Raw genomic sequence first — 13,188 nt, 5'->3', positions numbered from 1 at the left:
CTGTTTTTCCTCAGCCGAACGGAGTAGCCCTGACTAACGTCGACAGCGTCGGAGATTTGTCCTGCTGAACCAATCGGCTCATCTCAAGAGGCTGCCAGACGGTCGTGTCCCACGTGAAAAGTGACCGAGGTGCGATAGAAGTAAATAATAGTCAAATAACCAGGGAGGCCCGAAGGGCCCTTGATGCTTTTGGACATCCCCATTTCTCACCGCTTCTAAATACAACTTGGCGTTTGAAGCCATGGATAAATCGGATACCACCGCCGACGGCTCTTCCGCCGCCTACACGGACTTTGTTGTCGTTGGAGCCGGCATATCTGGCATCAACTTCGCCTATCGCATTCAAACAACATGTCCATCCCTCTCCTACACGATTCTTGAATCGCGCAATACGATAGGCGGCACCTGGGATCTCTTCAATTACCCCGGAATCCGTTCCGACTCGGATTTGTACACGTTCGGGTTTTCCTGGTATCCATGGACGGAAGACTGCGCAATTGCAGACGCTCCCAGCATCAGACGGTATCTGGAGAAGGCCACGCGAAGCGCAGACATCGATAGTCACATCCGTTTCCACCATAAGGTACTGTCGGCGAGCTGGAAGGATGAAAACGCAGACTGGAGACTGGAGGTAGAGCATGAAGGCATCATCAAGGTCCGTGTCGTATATTCTCACCCGAACCCCGGGGGGGCGGCGTGTGTGGACTGACTGGTGTGAAAAGCATTTTCGCTGCCGATATCTTATCTTCGGCACAGGATACTATGATTATGAGCATCCATTAGCCGCCGACATTCCCCAACTCGACCATTTCAAAGGCACCGTCGTCCACCCTCAATTTTGGCCCGCCGATTTAGACTACTCAGACCGAAAGATGGTGATCATCGGGTCCGGTGCTACGGCTGTTACTCTACTTCCGAATCTTGTCGAAAAGGCATCGCACGTAACTATGCTTCAGCGCAGCCCAAGCTACGTCTTAGCCGCAAATAATCGTTCTTCTCCTCTCTTGAAGCGACTGGTACCAAGAGCATTGCTTTTTCCTCTTCTCAGATCTTATTTTTTGGCAGTATCATTTACGCTGTTCCAATTCTGCCAGGCCTTTCCCAATCTTGCAAAACGCCTCATAAAATCAGTGACCGAGAAATGCTTACCTCCCAGCATTCCGCACAATCCTCACTTCAAGCCACACTATAAGCCTTGGGATCAGCGCCTCTGTCTTGCGCCAGACGGTGATTTCTTCGAAGGTCTCCGCTCAGGCAAGGCAAGCGTAGCCACCGGGACCATCAAGGGATTCACGGACAAAAGCATCATCCTGGACAGCGGCGATACAATCGACGACGTCGACATTGTCGTCACCGCCACAGGTCTAAAACTACTTCTTGTCGGCAACATCAAAGTCACCGTGAACGGCCAGCCTCTCGATCCATCCAAGAAATTCGTTTGGCGAAGCTGCATGCTGCAAGACGTTCCGAATTCTTGCTTGATAGTAGGATACACCAATGCATCCTGGACGCTAGGTGCGGACTCTACCGCCGTACTTTTTTGTCGCATTGTTCAGAAGATGCTCAAGACTCGTTCAACGAGCGTCCGGCCGTTCCTGAATACTTCAATGGAACCAGTGCCGCTTCTAAATCTCAGCAGCACGTACATAACCAAATTGGCCAATACCTTGCCCAAGGCTGGGAATAAGGGCCCGTGGAAACCAAGGATCAACTATTACGTGGATTATTGCATCTCGCGGTGGGGAAGTCTGAAGGATGGACTAGTCTTTTCTTGAAAATAGAAAGAAAAACGCTTCATATAGCATACTAGGGGGTTAGGGAGCTCGTGTGGTAATGTGTTAGATTTTGATCTGACAGATATATGCATGCATGCATGTTGATTGCTAGATGCGCCTATATAATGATAATTTTTCAATCTCTTGATACTTTTCCATTTACTTTCTTCACAATCGCATTCATCTAAGGCCAAGAAACAGGCAAAGTAAACTTTCATCAACATTAATGGCTCGTACAAACACATGCCAACCCCCAATGTTGCTTTATCAAATTAGAAAATCAAAAATCATCCAAGCTCCGTACTTTCACCTTCCGATGGCCAAGTGCAGCTTTTAGGTGGCCCACAGCCTCCCTCCTTCGCTGGGCCTTTGCTTTCCATCTTTCAGAATCTTCTGCCGGGACAAGCTCCGTAGGTCTGTTTGGACTCCGCAGCATACTCTGGGAAAGGACGCTTGATCGGAATTTCGAAGTGCGATTTGATTCGGGAGTGTGATATAAGCTACGAACAGCTCCATCAAGTGATGCCCGGGAACCAGGGGTAATCGGCACCCGGGACATGTTCTTAAGAGGGGTCGTGAACGGTGACGCTTCTCTGCTTCGAGGAGCTATTGACTCTGAGATATCAATTCCTAATTTTCGCATTTGCGCTTCGAGGACATCGATATCTCCGCTTTTTTGCTGAGCCATGTTCGTCATGGTATTAATTGTTGAGGTCACAGCCTCTACCGTCGGGCGCGCCATGTGAGATCTGGTTTTCCTTGACGAAACGCCAAACCCATCCGCTGCCTTGGAAGCGTCGGCAATTCTAGCTCTTAATAGTGACACATCTTTTTCTAGCTCTGCAAGTTTCGCCTGAGTCTCCGTCGACAGCTTTCGCAGATCTTGTTGGAGAGCAGATTGCTCCGCTGATAATGGCGCAGAAGCGATGGATGCAGCATCCGTATAAGAATCTAGCGTTCTTCTTATGCTTGCACATTGACCACGAAGGTTCACAAGATCTTTACTTAAAAGCTGGTGACATTGTTCAAGCCTTTCTTGAATGTTTTCCACTTTTCCTGCTTGAAGAGATTCATCTAACACTTCAACGCCTCGCTGAAGCTTTTCAACCTCTGGTAAGAGCAGCTTTTCGTCGAGGAGATCGGCGCATTTCTCGCTTCGAAGACTTCTTAGCCACGCTGTGTAATCATGATCGCTGGAAGACTCCTGATAAAGCAAAAACGCAGATAGAGATCGTGCATTGATGCCTAAAGTACCTATCATGGCATTGATGTCACGGTATAGACGTTCAATTTGGCCAGGAATTCCAGGCTTCAGGCTTTCTCCAGTATAATCCTGGTGAGGCAGGAAAGGATCTAGGGTTGGTGCTGGCGAAATGGGTCGTGCCAAATCCACTCGGAGCTGCTCATCCTCATCCTCAACAAGTTCCTGTGTCTCAGCCTGGAGTCGTTGAGCTTGGCGTTGAATTTCTTTTGCCGAGATGTCATCCTCAATATCCTCGGGTGGTGTCCTTATTTGATTGGCAAGCATAGAACTCTCTAAAGCAGCCTTTCGGCGGGAAATAGCATGCCCCGGTATCGGAGCACTTGTAGACCTGATGTGGTCAGTGGCAGAAAGCGCCTTTCCAAACTGATTGCGAACGGGGCTCGGAGATCTAGGGCTAAGTATTGTCCGACTTTGGGGTATTTTAGGCACAGGGAAAATTGGCTTTTCTGTGATCTCTCCGAATAGGGGCTTTGGAACTGCTGGCTTTGGCTCTGGAGCCGGTATCTGTGTAAAGCTTCCACCAGGAGGGCTTTTATAAGAGACAAGGTCAAAGGAACTTTCGGGGGAGATTTTAAAGTCGGTCGAGCCTATATCTTGAGTGATCTCCTCCCCGCTATCTTCAAAACCTTCACTCTCCCCCTCCTCATCTTCTGATTCATCCGGTAGGGCGGGCGGAGTATGCTTGGGTGATTCCGGTAATGTGGGCTCTTTAGGTGACTTGGGCTCCTTAGGAGTTTCGGCCTTAGGTGGGAGCGCGGGCTCGTTCGATAATACAGGTTTCTTCGGTGGGAGGAAGTCTGGCGGAAGTGGTGCATCCCGTGAAACACTTGATGAGGAAGCAGAAGTATCCCCAGGGCCATAGGTTGCTCTACTCGTAGGCTCTGGCGGAAGGGGAGGCTCTGGTGGAAGGGAAGGCTCTGGTGGAAGGGGAGGCTCCGGTGGAAGCGGAGGCTCCACAATTTTCGGAGATGGCGCGACTTTTCCGTCTCCTGGAGTCTCCGCTTCGACAGGCGGTTTGGAGATGCCACTATCGCGTCGCAAAGAGGGGGCTGGCTCGGTTGACTTCGGCTCCGCAGCTACTGGAGGCGGAGGTAGTGATGTAGCGGGCGTCGTCGATGCCATGGTCGTTAAAAGCGATCCTGGCTGTTGAGGTGTGGCAAACAGCCCCGAGCTTGGTGCACCGAATGGTGATTCTTTGGAGACCATCGTGTTGGTTTCAGGGATGCCGGAGAAAGGCGATGTGAAGGGAGAAGGTTTTGGTTCGGCTTTCGTCACAGGTTCGTTAACACCGCCAAGGTCAAGCGATTGCTGAAGTGAACCAAAGGAGAGTGCTCCATTTGGCTTTTCTGGTTTATCTTCGTCCATAGCAGCGGACTCATCAGGCGTAAAGGTTGATCCAAGAACAAACGCCCTCGACCCGAATGCCTCTGAAGCAGTCGCCGTACTTTCTTTCTGAGAGAGCACATCTGAACCTTGTGAACCAAATAGGGGCTGCCCAGCTTTGGAAAACGGATTGTCGCTTGTTGCCTTTGCGAAAGCACTCTGTTCTGGGGTGTGGGAGCCAAGAGTAGCCCCAAAACCACCAGCAGACGTGAAAGAGGTAAATCCTCCACCAGTACCAAATTGACTCAGCGTCTGAGTCGGTGTTTGGGCGAAAAGGGATCTCCCATTTCCTAGTTGGCTTGCTTGTCCAAAAGCTGGCTGGGAGCTTCCAAGAGCGCTTGGAGAACCAAAAGCTGGTTGTCGCCCTACTCCAAGGGGCGTAGCAGTGCCGAACGAAGGAGTTGCGGGTGTTCCAAAAGACGGCTGGCCAAATGCTGGCTTTCCAAACATTCCTTGTCCAAAGGATGGTTTCGGTGTTTCAGGAATAGGGGCTGGCTGAGCAACAGCTTGCTGTTGAGGCAGGGATTGTCCCTTGGGAGCCACTGAAAGTCCATGATACGGAATTTGTTTCCTGATAGATTCTGAATATACTATCCACCAGCAAGAAAGCACACCGTCGTTACCTAATATCATAATTGCAGGCAACGGCGTCGCAGACTCTTTGATATCTTCGCCGGGAATGGGTGAGGGAACGTTGTTCTTGCTTGACAAATCCAGGGAAAACCCAATAGGCGAAACGTCAACCATATCCTCTGTCATTGGCAGTTCTGCTCTTCTCGAGTCTTCCGACATTGTTGTGGTTGTGAAGAGATTTGTAATTTTTTCGGGTGGGCAGTCATCAGCAAGGGGTTTTGTTGACCGTGTGAAGAGTCCGACGTCTGTCGATGTAGTCGAAGAGACAACGATGAGTTCTTTCAAATTCGGTTCGAAGTCTTTTAATCGGCCAGTAAACTGGAAGGAAGGATTACGTTCCGCTCCAAACGGGGAGCAAATTTCCGGCAACTTTCGAAACTCGAAGCTATCGGGTGGGTGCCGTGTTAAAATATAATACGACGAAGGTGGCCTCTCATCGGAAACAATCGTGGGCGTATAGATCATGAGAAATAAATGATTCTCAAGCCATATCAGGGAAGAAACTAAAACGATATTTAGCACATCGCATAGAGGAAACTAATCGCTAAGACTGACCGTGTTGAGTGCCTTCGAGATCTGGAGGTTTCGGGATCTCGGCCTTCCCTTCACCTTGGGGAGTCATTTGATAGGCGGTTCCATCTGCCAATCCAGCAACGAGTTGTTTCCCTCTTGTACTCCAAGAAGCAGAGCTAACTCCGGTTTTTAGAACGGGGCCATTAGGCCCTGCATCCAGCTGTCCTTTTTTCACATTCGCAATCAATAATTCCCCATTGATCGTTATTACCGCAAAGAGCTCGGATATGACGGGGTTCGGGAGTAAGGCTCGGACAGTTTCACCGTTCAAACGAATAGTTGCGGCTGGCTGGCTTTTGCCTTGCATGAGCTCTGACACGTCGAAGACCGCCAGCCCATCTCCAGTCTGGGCAGCAACGACAAGCACGGTTTCATCGGCGGAGAACGCCACATGAGACACCCTACCAGGGAGCGGAATCTGTAGCTCCGGCTGAAATGGTCTAACATTGCTCTCGCCGACCGCGTCAGCGAAAAATGCTTTTCTGGCAGAGTCTGTGCTGGCGATAATGATGCCCTCGGGTCCAGCGGCTGCGACAAGGGACTTTGTCGGGGCGACACTTAACAGAGAAGAGGTTGGGGGTGGTAATGCGTCCGTAGGCCATGGCGAAGGAAGAAGCTGTACTTTGGAATCGCCATTCAGGGAGAGGAAGCCGACCTCCTGCATGCCCGGCGAGTTAGATATTTCTGTCATCAGTAAAGCGCGACCATGTTCCACACGTACCTGTGTTTGAATCTCCTGCAGCTCAGGACCTAGCTGCACTTTTCCTCCACCCATGGCCGACTGGGGAGCTGCGACGAATGAGAACGCCATCTTCAGAGACTCGTAGTCGGCTGAAAGTGACCGAGACTTGGAATCTAGGGGATGGCGTGTCCTTCTGGCATTGATGTTGATAGAATCACGCGGTAAGACGTTGAATGAACGGCGATGGCTGAGCCTGCCAGGACTCCTGTTAAATAGATCAAAGGTAGGGCCGAAAATCTTGACGCGCGGGCTCGCAGTATGTGGCGGGAGGGCAATGCATGGGAAAAAAACGGTAAAATATCAAGTTGTCCGGCGTCTGCAAGCCCAGTAAATTCCTCAGGCTATAGATTCCCGCTGCGCAGAGAGGGCGTTTATCGTTCGTTGTGGAATAAGGATTGCCGTCCGCTTGCTGGCTTCGTTCGCCCGTCGACTGGGCTTGTCTGGCGGCGCTGATTGGCCGGCAGCTTGGTAGCAGCATCAGGCAGCTCGAAGCTTCGTCACTTCACGTCGCTTCAACTCTCGCAACGACCGTCCGTCCTCCATCCGCTCAGCGTCCCTTTTGCTTTTTTTTGGCCTCTCACCGTCCTTTCAACTCGCCTTTTCATACACATCCTCACCACTCCGCCTTCAGCTCTTCTCGCGCCTTTCACCCTCGCAGGGCCAACGCCAGCCACATCGCCATGCCTGGGTTCGATTTCTCCAATTACAATCGCAACGCAGCGCTTCATGCAAAGGGAGTCCCGCTGCCCAAAGCCACAAGCACGGGTACGACGATTGTTGGCTGCATTTTTGATGGAGGTGTCGTGGTATGTCCAGCGAATGCGTACCCCGTAGATCAAACAGTCCTCTGGCTAATTACGCTGTCCACCATAGATTGCCGCAGACACCAGAGCTACCAGTGGTCCTATTGTTGCAGACAAGGTACATCTCTTGCTGGAGCTGACATGTTGTCGCTAAACCTTCGAAAATAACTGCTTCGATCGGGCCAGCCGCTGACATGAAACGTCTCCTTTAGAACTGTGAGAAACTCCACTACATTACGCCATCGATATGGTGTGCGGGAGCCGGTACCGCTGCAGATACAGAGTTTACTACTGCTCTTATCAGCTCTAATCTCGAGCTTCATGCCCTTTCGACCGGCCGGAAACCGCGCGTCATAACCTGCATGACCTTGCTTAAGCAACACCTGTTTCGTTACCAAGGCTACGTTGGCGCATATCTGGTTGTTGCTGGAGTAGACCCTACTGGCGTCGGCCTTTATACAGTTCATGCCCATGGCTCTACCGATAAGCTCCCCTACGTTACGATGGGCTCGGGATCCTTGGCTGCGATGTCTGTTTTTGAAACTATGTGGACGCCTAACTTGAACAAGGACCAAGCCATAGCGCTTGCTTCAGAGGCTATAAAGGCAGGAATTTTCAACGATCTTGGCTCTGGTAGTAACGTGGATGTTTGCGTTATCGAGCAAGACAAACCTACTCAGTTGCTAAGAAACTATATCCGACCTAACGAGCGGGGTCAGAAAGAGAGAACCTACCGATTCACGAAGGGGACTACGGCCTGGTTAGACCAGAAGATCATCACAAAGGAGGAGATAGGACGATACGTCACGGTGCACGAACTCAGTGGAGATGCCGATGCAGTGGTCGTGGAGAAGATGGATGTCGATTCTTGATTTGTGCCTTCCATAGATCCCCCTCCCTAAGGAGTAATGAGACTTTACCGTATGATTCTACAGCGACCGTTTTTGCTATCTTCCGTGTTTCCCACCTAACTCTGTGGCTCTCTTCCTTGATGTAAATGGAGAGGATGATGAATGCGCGGATAAGAGCAATAGTAAAGGCGTGGAACTCGATTGCCTTGGAGATTTTAGCACGGCAATGGCCATCTTCCGCGCAAGTGGTTTGCGTATTACTGGTGAGTTTCGTGTTGCGCTGGGTTCCACAGCGCTTCTAAGTATCAACTGCTGAGAGTGACCCCTTTTCATTAGCATTCGAAACAGTCCGGACTCCTAAAATAGGAAGAAATTCATTCACTCTAGTTCCAGACCCTTGCGTTGTCTGGAGTATGGTGTACTGAGTTCTCCTATCGCTTCACTCCTTGAATGTTGCTTAGTACTCATACCTCGACCCTTTTCTCATGCGCTATTGAAAATCAGGCTTCACAGGTTTGTCTGCACGGAGAGGCACAGTATGGAATACATAACTACTACTTTTTGTAATATGTCTTTGAAGATTTATTTTGTAGGAAACAGGACAAAGGTCAATTTTCATGTATGTACTGTACATACAAGAACTAGCCGACGCAAGACCTCCATATGTAAAAGGGAACTAATTTTTCCCCAACAAGTAAGTAACTTCAAAGGGCACTCCACTTGCAAGAGCACTTGCAATTGCATCCCCCTCAACTTCTCTAACGTGGTTGATGATGTATGAAAACCGAGCCTGAGGAACTGACATACCAGCCTCGCGAAATCGATAGATGCCAGCGTGATATAACGCGCGAACCATTGTGGGCGTGATGGGCGCGTTGTGGTCAAGCAGAAACTCAAAACACCAACGTGTCAGTCGATAAGCGTTTCGAGGTGACAGTTTGGAGGAGCACGCAAAAATCAACGCGATACTGTGCATTGTTGCGAGGCAGTCAGCCGGGTTTAGCACCGGATATCCCTCAGAAGCATACTTCTGTCCTCCATGGGGTTCCACATCAGAATATCGGCGACATGGATTCCAGGAGTAAGCCAATGCAATCTTAAATGGAGTATGGCGACGGAGAATGCGGAGCAAGCCGCTACGGAGGGGTGAGTTCGTTTCCGTATAGAGGAGAATCTTGTTTGCAAAGTCGGGAGCCGTAACATCTATTTTCCTTGCCATATCTTCCCAGTAACAGAACATCTCGTCTTCGAGAAGCCTATGTGGATCATTCTCCCGAAATACATTTGAACGTAAACCACTGAGTTCTACTCGAGACAACGCCTGGATGGCGTTTTTGGGTATATGCGGATAGTTCAGCATCCTTTGCTCATATCTCATCTGCGTGCTTGTTATTGAAACAGCATCTGCATGAGGGAGACCCAACCCGCCGAGCATTTGCATAGACCTATCTAGATAAGAGACGAGGTCGACCTTCGGCCTTGGGCCTCGTAATCGTTTGTCGTAGGCCAAAAGTTTTCCGAACAGTTGCCTCCGGCGTCGTTCAACACGAGCTTTGCGATCAAGAACCTTAACAAGCCATAGTCGTAAAAGCCATTCCTTTCTCATCAAGCGGTGTTCTCTATTACGGGACAGTCTGGCCCTAGGCATTTTCCGCGTCATACGAGAAGATAGCCAGCCTTGACGGGAAAAGTCCCAGTGAGCTTCGTGCAGTAAAAAACTCAGATTGGAATGCTCTAATATATCACTCCAAATCCGCAGAAGCTTTCGTCGTGTTTTGCGATACTGCCGTGAAAACAATAGGGATTTTGTGACCCGAAAGATTGAATCCATAAGAAGCCGACTAGGGAACAGATTCCCAACATCGTTAAAGTATTGAATAAAATTGCGGAAGTGTTTCCAATAAATGAGCGCCGTGGATTTAGTGTGTGTGGCGATAAGCTTAACGATCTGCAATGAAACCGTCTGTAGTCCAGGAGAATAGGATGCTCGAGAACCTGCCAGAAGGCGAATGATGTCCTTGCTAAGTAACGCTGATCGTCCGGTCGCGTTTCCCCTTGAGAGAAGGCCTAACCATGAAGATAGTGTTCTATTCCCAAGATCCTTAGGCTGCACCACAGAACACAATTCGATTCCTTGCCATATGGCCTCGAAACAGAATGTGTGCAAGACGCCGGGGCTTTCCGGTCGTATATCGGAAGTCCTAATCCGCGGAACTAGCTTCAGCATTAATGGTATCTCATGCCGAGGCACCAAGCCAAGAGAGAGCTGAAACCTCAACATCTGAAATATAGCTTCCACCTCGACTTTTGTGCCTGGCTTAGAGACCAAAGCCCGTACCACAGCCACAAAATTGTTTGAACCCCGCGGATTTAGATAGGGATCGCCGAGGAAGTCGCTAATTTGGGTCAGGGGCCATGTTCCTTTACGATACACCCCAATAATGTGGTTTAGAATCAATTGGCTGAGTTGAGGGTGGCTGCGTAAATCGACGCCAAGATACGAAACAAGGTCTCGAATATCGTCTAGACAACACGTTTTGGGTAGAACTCGGGTGAATATTTTATCCCAATTCTGAGTTGATGCGAGACCGAGCAAGTCGGGGGAGAGGAACGGCGGTGCATTCAACGTTTGCGCGGGAGTTGCTGTGCCGGGTAGAGAATTGAAAGGTAGAGGAGAAACAGCTACAAAGATATCGTCAGACACTTCAAATATATTACTTTCATAGGTAGGATGAAGCACTTACTCGACGGATCCTGTCCGGACAAGAACGATCCGAATGGAAACTCGAATTGCTTGTGCCCTTCTGGGTTCTGTCCAAAGAGAATGGCAGGGTCAATGCCAGCTCCACCATACCCAGCCATCGCCAAATCAGCGTTTCTCCTTTTCGCAAGTCGTCGTCTCGCTTCGAGAGGGCCGGGAACATTGCTGCCATAGCGCCGTTGAGTTCTTGTAAACTCGGTAAATGAGCGAGTTAGGAGGGCATCGCTAATCCAGACGTGATTGGCAATTGGGCCATCCTGCTGCTGGCAAGCCCTCCGGCAGACGTGCCTACAGATAGACATCTCTGACCAGGGCAAGTGAGCGGAGTATGGAGGCAATTGAGATAGCGGGTTTGTTTCAATGCGTGAGCGCTGCCTGAGTCTCGGAAGTTGAACTCGAGATTTCGACTATATTGATGACTAAGCAGATGCCACAATCTGGCTGACAACCGTAACAGCTCTCTCCGGGCGTCTCCGGCCTCGTCGTGGAGCAGAGTGTCTTTCACCGCGCGGCTAGCTGCCCTATAACAAGGATCTCATGTCGTTATACTCATTGCTTTACAGGCCGAAGACCAAAGATCTCAAATATCACATCCAATCCTTTACACTACACTCTGTTCAAATCCATGTACACTATTTCCAAGCCATTGAACGGATCTAAGGGCTCTCAAACGCTACAAATTTCGGAGCAACATACAGAGAGGAGCCACAAACCGTCATTGATCGATACATATCGATAGTTAACCTTAGTATTCATCGCTGCCCCAGCTTTGGTTAACGTTCCACCGATGAGCCGCCTCCGAGAGGCCTCTTACAAGGTCAACAACCGAATCCGCCCAAGTTCCCTCGCCTCTATCAATTCTCTGCCTTCTTTCCCTCTCTGACTCCGAATCTAGCCTATTCATAAACATGTCTCGTGCTCGGGGAATGTCTGCAGTGGTGACCACTTCACCCTGTCTCCTTCCCAGAGCCGCAGCTTTGATTGCAGGCGTATACGTCTGAACCCAGTCGTTCTCAGAGCCACCTGGTGAGCTATAGACTCCACCACGCGAAACATGATGCTCAACACGGACAATTTCATAGCGCTTCTCTAATAGGATTAGAAGGGGCCAGGTGATGATCCAAAGCTGAAGAATCACACATGTCCACCAGACGAAAGAACTGGTACGCAGCCGGTTAATCAAAGATGGTGAATATATGGTAACCCGGGACTGCTGTATGAACGGGGAAACTGTGATGGTGCCGCAGTAATTAGTGGATCGGATGATTGAAATGACCTGGCGCCGAATCAGATTGAAATTCCAATTGACGACGTCGCGATGAAGCGTGAAGCTATTGTCAATTGATGGCAGGGTACTTCGGTTAGCTAAAGCAATCGATACGCTACAGTTTCCTTGACTGGAGAGGGGTGCCTCACGATTTGACACTTGATTTATCACTGCAAAACCTCTGGCACCACTCCTCAAGGGTTGGGCCGATGTTTATTTGCCCACCTTCAAGTGCAGTTGCAATGCGTTTCTTCTTACACCAGTTTCTGTTGGTGCTCCTAAATCTGCTGCCTCTGTATGCGGACACTCCATCATTATCTTGGATGACCTTCATCACTTTGTAAACCCCATCTATGCAGCGGACCGGTGGCAGCACACTGTCGCTCCCATCAATCAAAAAATCGAAATCTATGATAGTCTGAGTTGATGACTGTTTATCGCGGTTCTTCGTTGACACCGTATGCGTCCCTTTTACCGAGACGAATACCTGTGGAGGGAGCTCTGCTTGCAGCTTGAAGAATTTGTACAGCACTTCGGCATTGGAAGATAAGTACGGGGCCAGTGAAATCGTATAGGTCTTGCCTTCTCTGTATGATGTAAGAACACGAGCGCCCGGAATATCGTACTCATCAGATCGGATTCGCTCATTGATTGAGTCGTCACGGGAACCATCGACCGGCGGTCGAGATTCGTCGTATTCGGTGTAGGCTGGCGGGTTGTCCTCACCTCCAAAATCCGCGTCGTCAGTATATGGCTGGAAACTACCAGACACTGAAGATGGCTCTAGTGCATTCTGGGCTTCCAGGTGGATCTCTGATGAATTGCCAGCATATGCTGGGGCTTGTGCCTTTGAGGCCGTCATGTGGTGTAGGTGGAGGAAGGAACACAAATGCAAGATCGTGTTATAGCATTGCATACATAGATTTGAGTCGTAAAACCACTCCCTCTTCAGGCGGTAAAAGACCTGTTTTGGAGCTCTGCGCCCTTATTGGAATGGATCCTGAAAAATATCTGATAACTACGGAGCAAATGGGGTCACTTATGATGCCGCGCTACTTTATGTTGCAGCCTTGCGTCAGTGGCAGCGCACCACCAACGCCGCACAGATCAGCTTGGTGTCCTGCGCTCATCACACC

General features: G+C 49.8%; 5 protein-coding genes across 5 annotated transcripts; 2 read left to right on the top strand and 3 right to left on the bottom strand.

The window, feature by feature from the left end:
- Window positions 1–3: 3 nt before the first annotated feature.
- On the top strand, window positions 4–1,923 carry CIMG_01070 (flavin-binding monooxygenase). Its single transcript, XM_001247298.2, has 2 exons — window positions 4–655; window positions 723–1,923. Exons 1-2 carry the CDS (start codon window positions 242–244, stop codon window positions 1,773–1,775), a joined length of 1,467 nt encoding a protein of 488 aa, XP_001247299.1. The 5' UTR covers window positions 4–241; the 3' UTR covers window positions 1,776–1,923.
- Window positions 1,859–6,717, bottom strand: CIMG_01071 (nuclear pore complex subunit). The gene is made up of 3 exons (XM_001247299.2): window positions 6,350–6,717; window positions 5,611–6,286; window positions 1,859–5,558 (listed from the first exon to the last, which is right to left on the bottom strand). The coding sequence occupies exons 1-3, from the start codon at window positions 6,437–6,439 to the stop codon at window positions 2,056–2,058; spliced, it is 4,269 nt and encodes a 1,422-aa protein (XP_001247300.1). The 5' UTR covers window positions 6,440–6,717; the 3' UTR covers window positions 1,859–2,055.
- A 182-nt stretch (window positions 6,718–6,899) lies between these two features.
- Window positions 6,900–8,416, top strand: CIMG_01072 (proteasome component). Its single transcript, XM_001247300.2, has 3 exons — window positions 6,900–7,176; window positions 7,244–7,291; window positions 7,386–8,416. The coding sequence occupies exons 1-3, from the start codon at window positions 7,051–7,053 to the stop codon at window positions 8,043–8,045; spliced, it is 834 nt and encodes a 277-aa protein (XP_001247301.1). The 5' UTR covers window positions 6,900–7,050; the 3' UTR covers window positions 8,046–8,416.
- Window positions 8,417–8,580: 164 nt separating this feature from the next.
- CIMG_01073 (uncharacterized protein) lies at window positions 8,581–11,126 on the bottom strand. Its single transcript, XM_001247301.2, has 2 exons — window positions 10,769–11,126; window positions 8,581–10,706 (listed from the first exon to the last, which is right to left on the bottom strand). The coding sequence occupies exons 1-2, from the start codon at window positions 11,085–11,087 to the stop codon at window positions 8,701–8,703; spliced, it is 2,325 nt and encodes a 774-aa protein (XP_001247302.1). The 5' UTR covers window positions 11,088–11,126; the 3' UTR covers window positions 8,581–8,700.
- Window positions 11,127–11,363: 237 nt separating this feature from the next.
- Window positions 11,364–12,914, bottom strand: CIMG_01074 (uncharacterized protein; the record flags this gene model as incomplete). The annotated part of the gene is made up of 2 exons (XM_001247302.2): window positions 11,364–12,116; window positions 12,202–12,914. The coding sequence occupies 2 exons, from the start codon at window positions 12,912–12,914 to the stop codon at window positions 11,531–11,533; spliced, it is 1,299 nt and encodes a 432-aa protein (XP_001247303.2). The 3' UTR covers window positions 11,364–11,530.
- Window positions 12,915–13,188: the final 274 nt, after the last annotated feature.

Source organism: Coccidioides immitis (assembly GCF_000149335.2).
Source record: "Coccidioides immitis RS genomic scaffold supercont3.1, whole genome shotgun sequence".
Classification (NCBI taxonomy): domain Eukaryota; kingdom Fungi; phylum Ascomycota; class Eurotiomycetes; order Onygenales; family Onygenaceae; genus Coccidioides; species Coccidioides immitis.
The sequence above is the reverse complement of the archived record's forward strand: the minus strand, read 5'-3'. Positions and strand labels throughout refer to the sequence as shown.

What these genes read in the sequence shown, in the direction of transcription:
- CIMG_01070 (XM_001247298.2), top strand. Translation starts at nt 242, where the DNA reads ATGGATAAATCGGATACCACCGCCGACGGCTCTTCCGCCGCCTACACG. An exon ending in AGCATGAAGGCATCATCAAG is followed by an intron (nt 656 to 722) that starts GTCCGTGTCGTA and finishes TGGTGTGAAAAG; the next exon opens with CATTTTCGCTGCCGATATCT.
- CIMG_01071 (XM_001247299.2), bottom strand. Translation starts at nt 6,439, where the DNA reads ATGGCGTTCTCATTCGTCGCAGCTCCCCAGTCGGCCATGGGTGGAGGA. An exon ending in TGCAGGAGATTCAAACACAG is followed by an intron (nt 6,287 to 6,349) that starts GTACGTGTGGAA and finishes CCGGGCATGCAG; the next exon opens with GAGGTCGGCTTCCTCTCCCT. An exon ending in TCTCGAAGGCACTCAACACG is followed by an intron (nt 5,559 to 5,610) that starts GTCAGTCTTAGC and finishes ATATCGTTTTAG; the next exon opens with TTTCTTCCCTGATATGGCTT.
- CIMG_01072 (XM_001247300.2), top strand. Translation starts at nt 7,051, where the DNA reads ATGCCTGGGTTCGATTTCTCCAATTACAATCGCAACGCAGCGCTTCAT. An exon ending in TTTTTGATGGAGGTGTCGTG is followed by an intron (nt 7,177 to 7,243) that starts GTATGTCCAGCG and finishes TGTCCACCATAG; the next exon opens with ATTGCCGCAGACACCAGAGC. An exon ending in GTCCTATTGTTGCAGACAAG is followed by an intron (nt 7,292 to 7,385) that starts GTACATCTCTTG and finishes CGTCTCCTTTAG; the next exon opens with AACTGTGAGAAACTCCACTA.
- CIMG_01073 (XM_001247301.2), bottom strand. Translation starts at nt 11,087, where the DNA reads ATGTCTATCTGTAGGCACGTCTGCCGGAGGGCTTGCCAGCAGCAGGAT. An exon ending in GTCCGGACAGGATCCGTCGA is followed by an intron (nt 10,707 to 10,768) that starts GTAAGTGCTTCA and finishes ATATCTTTGTAG; the next exon opens with CTGTTTCTCCTCTACCTTTC.